Source organism: Ascaphus truei, chromosome 1 (assembly GCF_040206685.1).
Source record: "Ascaphus truei isolate aAscTru1 chromosome 1, aAscTru1.hap1, whole genome shotgun sequence".
NCBI classification, from domain to species: Eukaryota; Metazoa; Chordata; class Amphibia; order Anura; family Ascaphidae; genus Ascaphus; species Ascaphus truei.
The window spans coordinates 186503338-186517499 of NC_134483.1; the positions used below are offsets into that span (position 1 = coordinate 186503338).

Consider the following 14162-nt stretch of genomic DNA (forward strand, 5'->3'; position numbering starts at 1 on the left):
GTGGGTGGGTGGGTGGGCGAATGACAGTGGGTGGGTGGGTGGGCGAATGACAGTGGGTGGGTGGGTGGGCGAATGACAGTGGGTGGGTGGGCGAATGACAGTGGGTGGGTGGGTGGGTGGGCGAATGACAGTGGGTGGGTGGGTCGAATGACAGTGAGTGGGTGGGTGGGCGAATGACAGTGGGTGGGCGGGCAAATGACAGTGGGTGGGCGGGCAAATGACAGTGGGTGGGCGGGCAAATGACAGTGGGTGGGTGGGCGGGCAAATGACAGTGGGTGGGCGGGCAAATGACAGTGGGTGGGTGGGCAAATGACAGTGGGTGGGCGGAAAAATGACGGTGGGTGGGTGGGCAAATGACAGTGGGTGGGTGACAGTTGGGCGAATGACAGTGGGTGGGCGGGCAAATGACAGTGGGTGGTGGGTGGGCAAATAACAGTAGGTGGGTGGGTGGGCAAATAACAGACGGTGGGTGGGCGGGCAAATGACGGTGGGTGGGTGGGTGGACAAATGACAGTGGGTTCAAATGACAGTTGGGCGGACAAATGACAGTGGGTGGGTGGGCAAATGACAGTGGGTGGGTGGGTGGGCAAATGACAGTGGGTGGGTGGGTGGGCAAATGACAGTTGGGCAAATGACAGTGGGTGGGTCGGTGGCAAATGACAGTGAGTGGGTGGGTGGGTGTGTAAATGACAGTGGGTGGGTGGGCGGGCAAATGACAGTGGGTGGGTGGGTGGGCAAATGACAGTGGGTGGGTGGGTGTGTAAATGACGGTGGGTGGGTGGGCGGGCAAATGACGGTGGGTGGGTGGGTGGGTGGGCGAATTACGGTGGGTGGGTGGGCGAATGACAGTGGGTGGGTGGGTGGGCGAATGACAGTGGGTGGGTGGTTAGGCGAATGACAGTGGTTTGGGCGAATGACAGTTGGGCAAATGAGTGGGTGGGTGGGTGAATGACAGTGGGTGGGTGGGTGGGCGAATGACAGTGGGTGGTTGGGTGGGCGAATGACAGTGGGTGGGTGGGTGGGCGAGACTGACGGGCTAATCCCGCAGCTGTTGCCGGGGGCAGGAGGCGCGCGTGGGGGAAGTTGGGTTGGGGTGCGCGGGGGAAGTTAGGTTGACGGCGCAAGGCCTTCTTAACAACATTAGGGGCCCCAGGGCAAAGCAATGCACGGGGCCCTGCCTACACAATCACTCACATGAATAAAAATGTAAATTAACGAATAGTTAATATCCCCTGGATATCTAGTTAAGAATTTATTCTGACATCTTACTGTTAGTGTTATTCATAAAACAATCTTTTATATAACGTTTACAATACCTCACAAGAGAAACATCACTTTGCTATAACTGCAGTACAGTGAAAAAACTCAACCTGTACCCCCTTTTTTATCTGAAGAAATATCACAATCAAGACAGTCACTGGTATATACTTGTAACCTATGCAGACGGTCGCTCCCAGCCTCCCACGCGCTCACTAGCAGCAGCAGGCACCGGAAGTGCTGCACTGCTAGGCTGCAAGCGGTTGTGACGCGAGCCGGGGTGCTGGGCGGCCAGCGAGCGGAGCCAGGGTTCCACTTCCGAGAGGGGGACAGTGAGCGAAGCCGGGGTGCCCGGCAGGGGGAGAGCGAGCCGGGATGCCGGGCGGGGGGAGAGCGAGCGGAGCCGGGGTGCCGGGAGGGGGGGAGAGCGAGCCGGGGTGCCGGGCGGAGAGCGAGCTGGGGTGCCGGGCGGCCGGAGAGCGAGCGAGCGGAGCCAGGGTTCCACTTCCGGGAGGGGGAGAGTGAGCGGAGCTGGGGTGCCGGGCGGGGGGAGAGCGAGCTGGGGTGCCGGGCGGGGGGAGAGCGTGCTGGGGTGCCGAGCGCCGCGGCGGGGGGAGAGCGAGCTGGGGTGCCAGGCGCCGTGGCGGGGGGGAGAGCAAGCCCTCCTAGCTAGACTTAGAATGGAGATTTTACATTTTTAGCATTGGTGGCTCGGATTGCCAGATGGCTTGTCCAAAAATACTGGACACAATGGTTAAAGTTGCGACGCCCCCAATACATATAAAAAAAACACGCTCCCCAATACATATAAAATATACCCCTACCACCCCCATATATATTAAATATACCCCTACCACCACACACACACACACACACACACACACACACACACACACACACACACACACACACACACACACATCCCCCACCACCACCCTCATATATATAAAATATCCCCCCACCTCCCCAATTCATATAAAATATCCCCCCACCTCCCCAATTCATATAAAATAAACCCCCACCTCCCCAATTCATATAAAATATACTCCAACCACCCCCTATTTATTATAAATATACCCCCACCACCACCATACATATAAAATATACTCCTACCACCCCATACATAAATATACCCCCACCACCCCATATATTAAATATACCCCCCCACCCCCATATATTAAATATACCCCTACCACCCCATATATATTAAATATATCCCCACCACTCCCATATATATTAAATATACCCCCACCACCCCATACATAAATATACCCCCACCACCCCCATATATATTAAATATATCCCCACCACCCCCATATATATTAAATATACCCCCACCACACCCATACATCTTAAATATACCCCCACCACCCCCATACATATAAAATATACCCCCACCAACCCAATACATATTAAATATACCCCCACCAACCTCATACATATTAAATATACCCCCACCACCCCCATATATATTAAATATATCCCCACCACCCCATATATATTAAATATACCCCCACCACCCCCATATATATTAAATATACCCCCACCACCCCCATATATATTAAATATACCCCCACCACCCCAATACATAAATATACCCCCACCACCCCAATACATATTAAATATACCCCCATCACAACCATCCATATTAAATATACCCCCACCACCCCCATACATAAATATACCCCACCACCCCCATATATATTAAATATACCCCACCACCCCCATACATATTAAATATATCCCCACCACCCCCAAACATATTAAATATACCCCCACCACCCCCATACATATTAAATATATCCCAACCACCCCCATATATATTAAATATACCCCCACCACCCCCATATATATTAAATATACCCCCACCACCCCAATACATATTAAATATACCCCCACCACCCCATACATAAAATATACCCCCACCACCCCCATATATATTAAATATACCCACACCACCCCAATACATATTAAATATACCCCCACCACCCCAATACATATAAAATATACCCCCACCACCCCAATACATATTAAATATACCCCCACCAACCTCATACATATAAAATATACCCCCACTACCCCAATACATATTAAATATACCCCCATCACAACCATCCATATTAAATATACCCCCACCACCCCCATACATAAATATACCCCCACCACCCCAATACATATTAAATATACCCCCACCACCCCCATACATATTAAATATACCCCCACCAACCTCATACATATAAAATATACCCTCACCACCCCAATACATATAAAATATACGCTTGCCTCCGTGGCGGTCGGGAGGGTTGTGGCCGGTCCCGGAGGTGCGCAGATGCGGGTGGATGCGCCGCGTGCAGGGGTTGTCGGGGCGGCGATCGCATCGTCCCATGAGCCTTAGAGACACTCCACCTGACGCCAAGGACCAATAAGGTGTGAGGATTTCCAAGGAAGGGAAATAGGAAGCTGTCACTAGCCCACGTTTTAGTCAGTCAGTGCCTGGAAGAACTAGGGGAAAGAGGTGTCTGTGCAGGGGTCAGTGACCCGCTGCACTAGGCCAGCAATTCCCTAGGCCCCATATAGGCCCTGAGACACACTGTAGTTTGTGGTTGCTTCAGGGACAGGCCCTAGTTTAGGGACCCTGCCCCATTAGTGTTGCGTAGTAATAATTAGAGACACAGCGGACGCTGCACGCCCAGAGGGAGAGGCCTGAGACCAAGCCTGCTCCGCAGTAAGAGAGACTATCTTCAGGGTGGTATCGCCCCTGACGAATCATCACGCCAGCGAAGTACAGGACGTCGTGTAGGAGGCCGATGGATCCTTTTCGAAGATATTCAAGGGCCCAGGTGCTGGCGCACTGGGCAGGTATCGTTATACACGTGCACCAACTGAGAACTCACACAGTGGCAGCGCTGACCACTGGAAACGGGTTGTACTGTGGACACGGTGTGGGTGGGTACACGGTGGTGGGAAGGGGGTACGCACTCTCGGGTGAGATTGACTGACTTTGGGAACTTATAGTGTAATAAGTGAGCTATATATGTGTGTTCAGTAAAGACCGTTCGTTTATGCCAGTGAGTATTACTGTGGTTGTGTCCTTTTAGGGACTCCTCCCACTCTGATGGGATCCCTCCCAGGTGGAGGCGCTGCACCAAGTGGTAGAAATATATCACCCCAGGCCAGGGCCGCCAACAGGGGGGGGACAGAGGGCACTGGCGTCCCGGGCCCCGTGACTCAGAGAACTCTCCTTTCTCCCACCAATGATCCACAATATCCCCACTGAGCAGCAAGACCCGTGTCCGGTTCATATGATGAACATACCCTTGAAACATGGGGTCCCACCACGGCAATACTTTCCCCACATATGCACTGGACAGATCAGACTCGGAAACTGTCCTAGAGGGTGTTCCTGACCTTTCTGACCTAACAGATCCTTCTGTGGAAAACAACACATACTGTTGTTCCCACCCCCCAGCAGGATCATCATCAAAGCCAGCCCAGTTTCTGCATTTCCTGGGAAGATTTCGGCATCCTTTGATTGTCCTGGGCAATGTCTGTGGAAGCCTTAGGCACAGCAGTGTGTTCAGAAGTGCCAAGCAAATTAGGCCTACCGAGGTCTGTTACAGCCAACACTTTATGCTGGTCAGGGTCTGTAGGGGCCTTATATCCTCTGGCCTCAGCTCGGTCATGGTGCCGCTGCAAGAATAAGTCAGTCGGGGCCTTACTCACCGGAGCAGGTGTATCAAGGTCCTCCACCGCATCACCGGTCGCCTCCGTGATGACCACATCAGGTTACACCAGAAGAGTGTTGACGTCTGTGGTGCGGAACCCAGTCCTTACTGTGGGCGGAGCTTCGGTTTCGTGCCGAACCAATCACAATTTTGCAACAGAAAGCTTGCAACTTTGCAAACTTCACCACGCGGTCCTCCCGATTTTGGCAGGAACCGCTCCTTTCATGTGCTGCAGCTCCCCTGCCGGGGAAGGTGGTCCCTTGCTGGGCAAGAGTCCCCTAGGACACTATACACATGGACAGTTCAAATATAACACACTGCGTCTCCGTGCTGGGGCCCACGTTGGCATGGCTGTAGCACCTCAAACGGAGGTTCAGGCTGCCTGCGGATCAAGCGCCCCTCCTCGGACACTACCCGCCACACTGTGAACACCCTCTGTTTGTACCGTGATGCTCTAGTCCCCTTCCAAAGTTTCTGGGTCCCCAGGATCCCAAAAAAAACCTCCAGGTGTCCTACACATCAGTCCTTTAGATGGCATGAACTAGAACATACTAGGGTGCAGCACATGCTGCAGTTCCACTGGCGGGGAAGTTGGCCTCTTGCTGGGCAAGAGTCCGTCCTTTCTCTTACTGAAAAAAGCCTGTCCTGATTACAATCTCAGCAGCGCCTCGAAATGTAACAGGTGTTCCCCCACCCTCTGGGAGATTTCACTGTTACCTGTACTCTCATCGCTGTACTGTATCTCTGAGGCCTACAGGATTGCCGAGTGTCCACCAATGATAGTGGGGAAGACAGGACAGGGAGTTGTTACTGCAGTGGAGCCCAGATTAACCCTAATACTGCCTGCACTGGTACCAGGTCTTATGTGTTAGGCGGTTCAGATTAGTAGCCAAGAGGATACATGGATACACAGGTTTGAAGCAGGGGTTCTCCAGAGATGATCTGCGTTAATTTCAGCTCCGGGTACCCCCTACTTCCTGAGATATTTACCTCAGAAGGGTGTGCTGGTAGCAGCTCAGACAAAGCTAGTCAGGGCTATCGAAATGGTGGCTTTAAATATCTTGCATCCCAATACAAAGCTGTGACGTCCTCCCTTGTGTCTTTTGATAGGCCCACGTGTCGCGGGACATTTAAACTCCAACACCCCCTTCGAGGTAAGTATCTCTGGAAGCAGGGGGACCCCGGAGCTGAAATAAACACGGTTCAGCTTCGAAGACCCCCTGCTTCAAACCTATTACAAATAAACACACACAAAAAAATGTTGACAGAAGTGCTGCTATAAGTACCTCAATAGTGTTTCATCACTTTAGTTAAACACCATAGAATGACTGCGTAGAATAAAGTTGCTCTAATCTGACTGTATAACGGTTAGGCCAGGCATACAGTAGATAGGGGAACTACACCCAGAGGGAAAGCTGTCATTTGAAAGAGCTTTGAGATGCTGCGGGGACTATTTGGTGATGGCAGTATGGCAACATGTTTAACTTCTGTTGGAGGGTAAATCCATTCGTTTGCAAACAGTGACAAACAAATGTAGAAATATGAACCACTTATAACCCTGATAAAACGAAACATTTATATTGTTACTCTCAGAATTAGCCACATATTTTGTGTTACTAACCACATTTTTGGGACACTGATCTTATACTATATTAGTGAAAGCACTGTATGCATGCATGCATGCATGCCTGCCTGCCTGCCTGGATGTCCGGTGTCCCTAGGGGAAATCTCATTGGTCCCTTGGGCCGCCCCCGCACACCTCTCATTGGCCTGAGGCGGAGTGACGGGCCAAAGGACACAAACACACACACAGGGACACAAACACACACACAGGGACACACACACACACACACACACACACACACACACACGTATAACCCGGGGGGGTGGGGCTCACATACCCGCCGGTCCCGGAGCCTCCGCCTCTTCCTCCCCGAACATCAGCCTCCACACCCGCGCGCACCTCCTCCTCTCCCCGTGTCTCCCGCGCTTTCAGCCCCCCCGCCGCCGCTACAGTCAGCGGGGGAGCGAGTGCCCGGGACACAGCGGGGGAGCGGCCACAACAAGCTGCCTCCCGCCTCAGATCCATGTGGGAGCTTCCGGACGGGTGAGTGAGCGGCCTTCACCTCCCCTCACCCCCCTTCACCCAACCCTCACCCCCCCCTCACCCCCCTTCACCTCCCCTCACCCACCCCTCACCCCCCTTCACCTCCCCTCACCCCCCTCCCCCCCCCCGGCGCCGCTACAGTCAGCGGGGGAGTGAGCGCCCGGGACACAGCGGGGGAGCGGCCACAACAAGCTGCCTCCTGGCTCAGATCCACGGGGGAGCTTCCGGACGGCTGAGGGAGCTGCCGGACGGCTGAGGGAGCTGCCGGACGGGTGAGGGAGCGGCCGGACGGGTGAGTGAGCGGCCGGACGGGTGAGGGAGCGGCCTTCACCTCCCCTCACCCACCCCTCACCCCCCCTCACCCACCCCTCGCCTCCCTCAACCCCCCCTCCACCTCCCCTCCACCCCCCCTTCACCTCCCCTCCACCTCCCCTCCACACCCCCTTCACCTCCCCTCCACCCCCCCTTCACCTCCATTCCACCCTCCCCCTTCACCTCCATTCCACCCCCCACCCCCTTCACCTCCCCCCCCACACATGTATACACACACACACACACACACACACATACAATGTATACACACAAACATGTATACACACACACACACTATCCCCAGCACCACCACATCAGCACACCGGTATCCCATGCCCCCCCAGCACACTGGCATTCTCGGCTCCCCGCCATTCCCAGCCCCCATCAACACCATCAGCACCCACACATCGCCACCTTTGCACCTCCCCCATCGGCACACACACATCCGCACCCCCACATCAGCACCAAACCCTCCCAAATCAGCACACCGATACAATCACCATCAGTACAGCCACAGCAGCACTACCACAGCACATGGGCCGCGTGGACCACTCCCCACCCAAATGCCACACCCACACCACAAACATCCCGGGCAACGCCGTGGCTCTCAGCTAGTGAACATATAAAGTAGAGATTAATTAGGCCTGACACATGCACGTTTCTATTCAAGTTCTTACCTTCTTTAATAAGGTAAAGGGCTAGTGGAACATACTGTACTTGTAATGTGGATAAAGGTTAGCTCATACCTAAGGTAACATTAAGCGTATGTCATATATAGTATTATTGGCTATTTAATTCACAAATGTGTATGATTTAACTGCAGAACACACGGGAAGCCAAGGAAAAGTATTATATTAGTGTCCGCTCTCATTTTTTTTTTTTAGCTGAGCAAAGCTTGGTAAGCAACCTATTGCAGCTGAAACAGAAATATATACACATGGGGGGAACGGTGACCTGAGGGGAAGAATGACATGGGGGAGGGAGCGAGAGTTACATATGGGAGGGGGAGAGTGCGTGGCATGGGAGACGTAGAGTGCGTAACGTAGGAGGGGGAGAGTGCGTGACGTGGAAGGGGAGAGAGAACGTGACATGGGGGAGAATGTCACGTGGGGAGAGAGAACGTGACCAGGGGGAGAACATGACATTGGAGGGAGAAAGTGACACGGGGAGAACGTAAAATTGGGGAGACAAAGTGACATGGGGAGAGAGAGAATTTGACATGGGGGGGAGAAAACGTGACATTGGGGGGGAGAGAGAATGTAACATGGGGGGGAGAGAGAACGTAACATGGGGGGAGAGAGAATGTAACATGGGGGGGAGAGAGAATGTAACATGGGGGAGAGAGAATGTAACATGGGGGGGAGACAGAATGTAACATGGGGGAGAGAGAATGTAACATGGGGGAGAGAGAATGTAACATGGGGGGGAAAGAACGTGACAGGGGGGGAAAGAACGTAACATGGGGGGAGAGAACGTGACATGGGGGGGAGAGAGAATGTAACATAGGGGGGAGAGAGAATGTAACATGGGGGGAGAGAGAATGTAACATGGGGGGGAGAGAGAATGTAACATGGTGGTGTGACACGTACATTTTGTCTATGAATAAATCTCTAATCTTGTTCTATTAAAAGACAATGAGGATACTTTTCAATTCAGTATCATTATGAAAAATCCTTTTTTTCCTCTCTCTCAAAAAGTAAAAAAAAAAAACAGAAGTCAGAAAAACACAGACATACCCGTCCGCTCTACTTACCGCAGAACAGCGTCATTTACATGATCTAAAAACTGATCATCAAGGACCTCTTTTGGCTCAGACCCATGGTAGGCAAGGAGCGCTTCAAGTAACGGGGCTACCTCAGGCAGTGTGAGAATAGGGACACACGTAACAGACATGGCGCGTACGTGATCTGCCGAGAGCCTGGGGAGAAAAAAATATATTCATCTCAATAATGTTTTTCATACAAGAGAACTGTAAAATACCATTATTAGCTCTATTACATGTGTAACACAGAAGGTATAAGGCACGTTTCGAATTTACAACGAGGTTTGGATCCTGCTAGTAGCCAGTTAAGACAGAGCTTGGACTACTCTACCATAAGCCATCTTACAGTAGCATAGTGGTCTTGCATCATGACCTCAACAGCCAAATCATAGGGAAGAATACCAACAAAACTGCCCCCAAAACATTTGCCCATATTTACAAACATAGTACAAACGAGACGGTTGCAATGTGAGTTATTCCTGTCAGAGTTCGTTTTGTGGACGTCCGACTAAACATGCTAAGAAGGTAAAATGTTTAGCAAACATCTGATTGAAGTTTGCAAATGCCTTTTGTAATGAGTTTTAATATACTGAGCATCCTTTGATCTTTATAACACCTTCCAACCAGTGCAAGATCTTTGCAACACTTTCCTGCGTGTGATATTTGTTCCCAGCAGCCAATAGCTATGGATATCCGTGCTATCGCTGTCCCGTAAAAGTGATGTGCAACTGTAATCCCGTCAGCGGTCCGCAGGAGTGTCCTGAAGTGTGAGCTCCCAGTGGGAACTCACAGAAACATGCAAAAACAAAACATGCCACTCTCTTTGCTTTTGTTTGTTCCCAGCTTTTTGAGCTGTACTGTAACAATAGGTAATGTTATATGGATACATTGTAGCTGCTGAGTTACACTCACTGAAGGATTGATTGAAACTGGAAGGCAGCCATTAAGTGAACCCAGGGAAGCAGGATCTGTGCTGATCGATCACAGGAGAACTAATTAATTGGCAGCTTACTGTAGGTAATTCATTTTCAATAAAGGTAATCAAAGGCTGCATGTATTAAAACAAAAAAATGTTTACGTGCTGCTTGGATTGACCCTAACATTTTGGCTTATATAAACAGTTGCCGTTTTTATACGTTTCATTGACAATATGGGGAAACCCACAAAGGTTAACGGCTGCGTCAAGCACATTTGCCTTCGTCAACTAATGGCAAACTGTGACACTGGTGGCGTTCGTGTGAGCGGTCGCGTTTTCCACGTTTGCAAACCTAGGCCCATCACTATTTGCGTAAAAACAATTCGCCCGCTTATCAAATTTCTTTCAAAATTTCCTAACTCGTTTGAAACTGTAGGTATTTGTACTGGAGTTTGTGCGAATGTCCCGGAAATAAAGTTGATGCCGACGCCATAGATTTTTGCGAATGTTACGGTCATCCAATAAATATGTCAAATTAAAAAGTCAACCATCATATAGAGTCTATATTATAGACTCTTAAACAGGGTGACACGGATTTTGAGACTGCATGCATGCTTTGCCAACGCCCGTTCAAGCTGTGGCTGCACTTCTATGTCAATACAGTATGGGGAAAGTTAAAGTCGTTAAAATATGAGATTTTGCAACCTCCTTTGCGGTTCTCTTACGGTTTCCAAATATTTCCAGTTCGTATAAATATAGAAGTGCAAATAGCTAATTCGCGTGTTCTAAGTCAAACTTCTTTGCTTGTTGTCACTGAAATTGTCTTTTGATTTTTTATTAAAAACGTCACCATCACAAACACAATTTCTGTGACAAAAGACAAAGAAGTTTCACTTAAAGTGCGCGTGTTCGGTGCACACACGCTTTTTTTTTTTTATTGGTTGTGCAGTGCACATGCATCTAAATACATCAGTCCCAATAAGGCAAAAAAAAGCCTGAACCCCAAGGGTTTGCCTTACAAAAGGCACCTACTTTAGCGGATTTCCTTTAAGCTGTTTAATCAACGATGAGATGGTCTGTAAAACAAAAATCAGTGACACAATTAAAACAATCCCAAAGTGTTGCCATTTTATACAAGTCATTTCAATTGACTCTTTTATTCTTTTGCAAGGTGAGAGCGCGGATGAGAACAAAAACCACAACTTTGAATTTAATCGATAGACAAAATTATGACATAAATGAAAAAAACAATCCCCCTAAAACCCCTTTACCGTAATTCCCCCAGTCACATAACCAGGATTGCGCTGTTACTAAAATAAAGTGCCTCGTGCTGTAGTTATGTTACCTTTTTTGTTTTTGTTTCAAACTGTTTTTATTTGTTCTCTGAGGTAGGGGGTGGATGCAAAATAAAAAAAAAGGAATGGGTGGGGAACAACAAAACCAACATAATAAAATCAACAATACACTTCAAAAATAATAATAATTATAATAACTTTAACACTACTAATAAAAACAAAAAAGACATATATACAGTAGGAGAGGGATAGGGGAATATTTGACTGTTTTTAATAGATACTAAGGCCTCGGCCAGGGTGGCGCTGAGCGGGCGCGCTCACGCTCGCCGCTATGAAACACATTGAGGCAACGTGTGTGGTTGATTTTTTTGTGTATGATTTTATTTCAGATTTATTTTCAGTAAGAGCTCAAGGGCCCACTAGAGGGCCTTTAACTGGCCAACAATGCTGCAGGAATCCAACATAAGCTGAATCTGAGAAGCCCTGTGTTTTAACTAACAGCTAGTGTGCCTTGCTCACAAGAAAGCGGCACAAGGGCATGCTTTACTGTTGCTATGCGCTCACTAAATCAGCGTTGTTGAGTAGATTAGCAACACTTGGTATCTGTAACAGAGCTCTGTCCTGGATTTCATCTTACCTCTCCCACCGTACTTTCAGTGTCTTGTTTTCTAACACCACCGCCCCTGTCAATCTCACTGTGAGAGTACCCCAGGGCTCTGTCCTGACCTCTTCTCTTTTCTCTTTACACACTCTCTCTAGGTGACCCAATCACATCTCTTGGGTTTAAATATCACCTCTATGCTGACGACACACAAATTTACTTTTCATCCCCTGACATTACACCTGCTGTACAGACCAAAGTCTCTGAATGTCTCTCCGCTATATCATCCTGGATGGCCCTCCGCCGCCTTAAAGTTAACATGTTAAAGATGGAGAACTCCTCATACTTCCTCAAAAGCCTGGTCCTACTGCCCCCTTCTACATTATTGTTGGGCGCACTGTAATACACCCACTATCACAAGTACACATCCTAGGTGTCACATTTGACTCCTCCCTCACATTCTCCTCTCACATTCACAATGTAGCTAAAACCTGCAATTTTTCGTCCGTAACATTGCAAAGATACGCCCTTTCCTCTGTCGCTCTCCTGCTAAAACTCTAACACAGACCCTCATTCTCTCCCGTCTCGACTATTGTAACCTTCTAATGTCTGGCCTTCCGGTCTCCCCTTCAATCTATCCTAAACGCTGCTGCTAGAATCAGCGTCTCTCAGAAACGCGTCTCTCTGAAATCCCTCTCGCATCCTGCTGAAATCCCTCTCCTGGCATGCTATTAAATTCCTTATTACTTACATAATTCTCCTCCTCTCTTTTAAGGCTATACACTCTTCTGCTCCTTCTTATATCTCAGCACTAATTTCTGTCTATACACCTGCCCGACTCTTGCGTTCTGGTTAAGGATGTCTTCAGTCTACAGTATCCCTTTTGTATCTAAAGCCCTCTCCCGCCTACAACCTTGTTCACTCACTGCCCCACACCTCTGGAATGTCTTCCCCCCAATATCCGACTGGCACCCTCTCTCTCCACCTTTAAGACCCATCTTAAAACACACCTCTTTAATAAAGCATATGAGTAGCTCCATTTGCTGGCACTTGACATCTCATATGCACTGACCATGGTCCCTTGCAGATACAGTTACCAGAACACCTTCCCACCATCTCTGCAAGTTCTTCCTACTTACCACTTACATTGTAAGCTGTTTGGAGCAGTGACTCCTTTTCCTAATGTTACTTGTGTCTGAAGCGCTTATTCCCATTGTGTGTTATTATTATGTCATGTGTATTACTGCTATATGGATAGCGCTATTTAAATAAAGATATACATATATGCATTTTGATAAAACTTTTTAAAATTGCTATACTATGAAGGTTTCTGATTTTTTTCTACATGTGTTCTGAAGACCTGTCTACTTAACACTCAGAGTTGCACCAAATCTACACAGAGCAACTTGATACATCCTATTATTCATTTAGGACTGTATAACCTAAAGTGGATCATGAACTGAAAGTAACCACAAACATATATATATATATATATATATATATATATATATATATATATATATATATATATAATATAATATATATATATATATATATATATATAATATAATATATATATATATATATATATATATATATATATATATATATATATAAAGATACACAAAAGAATACCGCCTCAGCACAATAAATTACTGGTGTCCACAATACTGTCAATATATAATATAAATAATACTAGACAGTGGTGCTAAAGGTTGAAATAATTTTGTAACAACAAAGAAAGCTTTCTTTGTTGTTACAAATATATATATATATCTATCAGGGTATTTAGACTAAAATGTGGCATTTATTTCTAGGATCACTGCCTGTACTAAATACTTTTATAGAACACAGTACAACTTTCTCTGTTTTATACTTTTATAGTGCTCCATAACCTGAATCTGATGATGACAAAAGAAGGTCTCTAATAACAACATGAGAAATCCTTACATTCTTGAAAAGCTTGCCATAGTAGTCTGCAGTTGTACATCCAAGTGAGTCAATGGAGGTAAATTCTTCACGACTTCCCAGTTCAGATGAGGAAAAGAGATGACACAGCAAGTTCTTGGAAAAGAAGGGACAGACAATAGCGGAATTATTCAAAGAGCATTTACCTGTACGGTACATTCTAAATTCAAGTGAATTAATTCTGCAAGCTCTCTCTTGTTTCATTACAACACAGTTATA

At 47.9% G+C, this 14162-nt stretch overlaps 1 protein-coding gene across 3 annotated transcripts in view; it reads right to left on the reverse strand.

Annotated features, from left to right (window-relative positions):
* The window catches only part of FANCC (FA complementation group C), a 190638-nt gene that overhangs the window by 78368 nt on the left and 98108 nt on the right, over positions 1 to 14162 (reverse strand). For all 3 annotated transcript variants that reach the window (XM_075599121.1, XM_075599116.1, XM_075599123.1), the window contains 3 exons: positions 13926 to 14039; positions 11112 to 11155; positions 9155 to 9319 (listed from right to left, as the gene is read on the reverse strand). In XM_075599121.1, coding sequence (XP_075455236.1) covers positions 9155 to 9319; positions 11112 to 11155; positions 13926 to 14039 — 323 coding nt within the window. The remainder of the gene's footprint in view (positions 1 to 9154; positions 9320 to 11111; positions 11156 to 13925; positions 14040 to 14162) is intronic.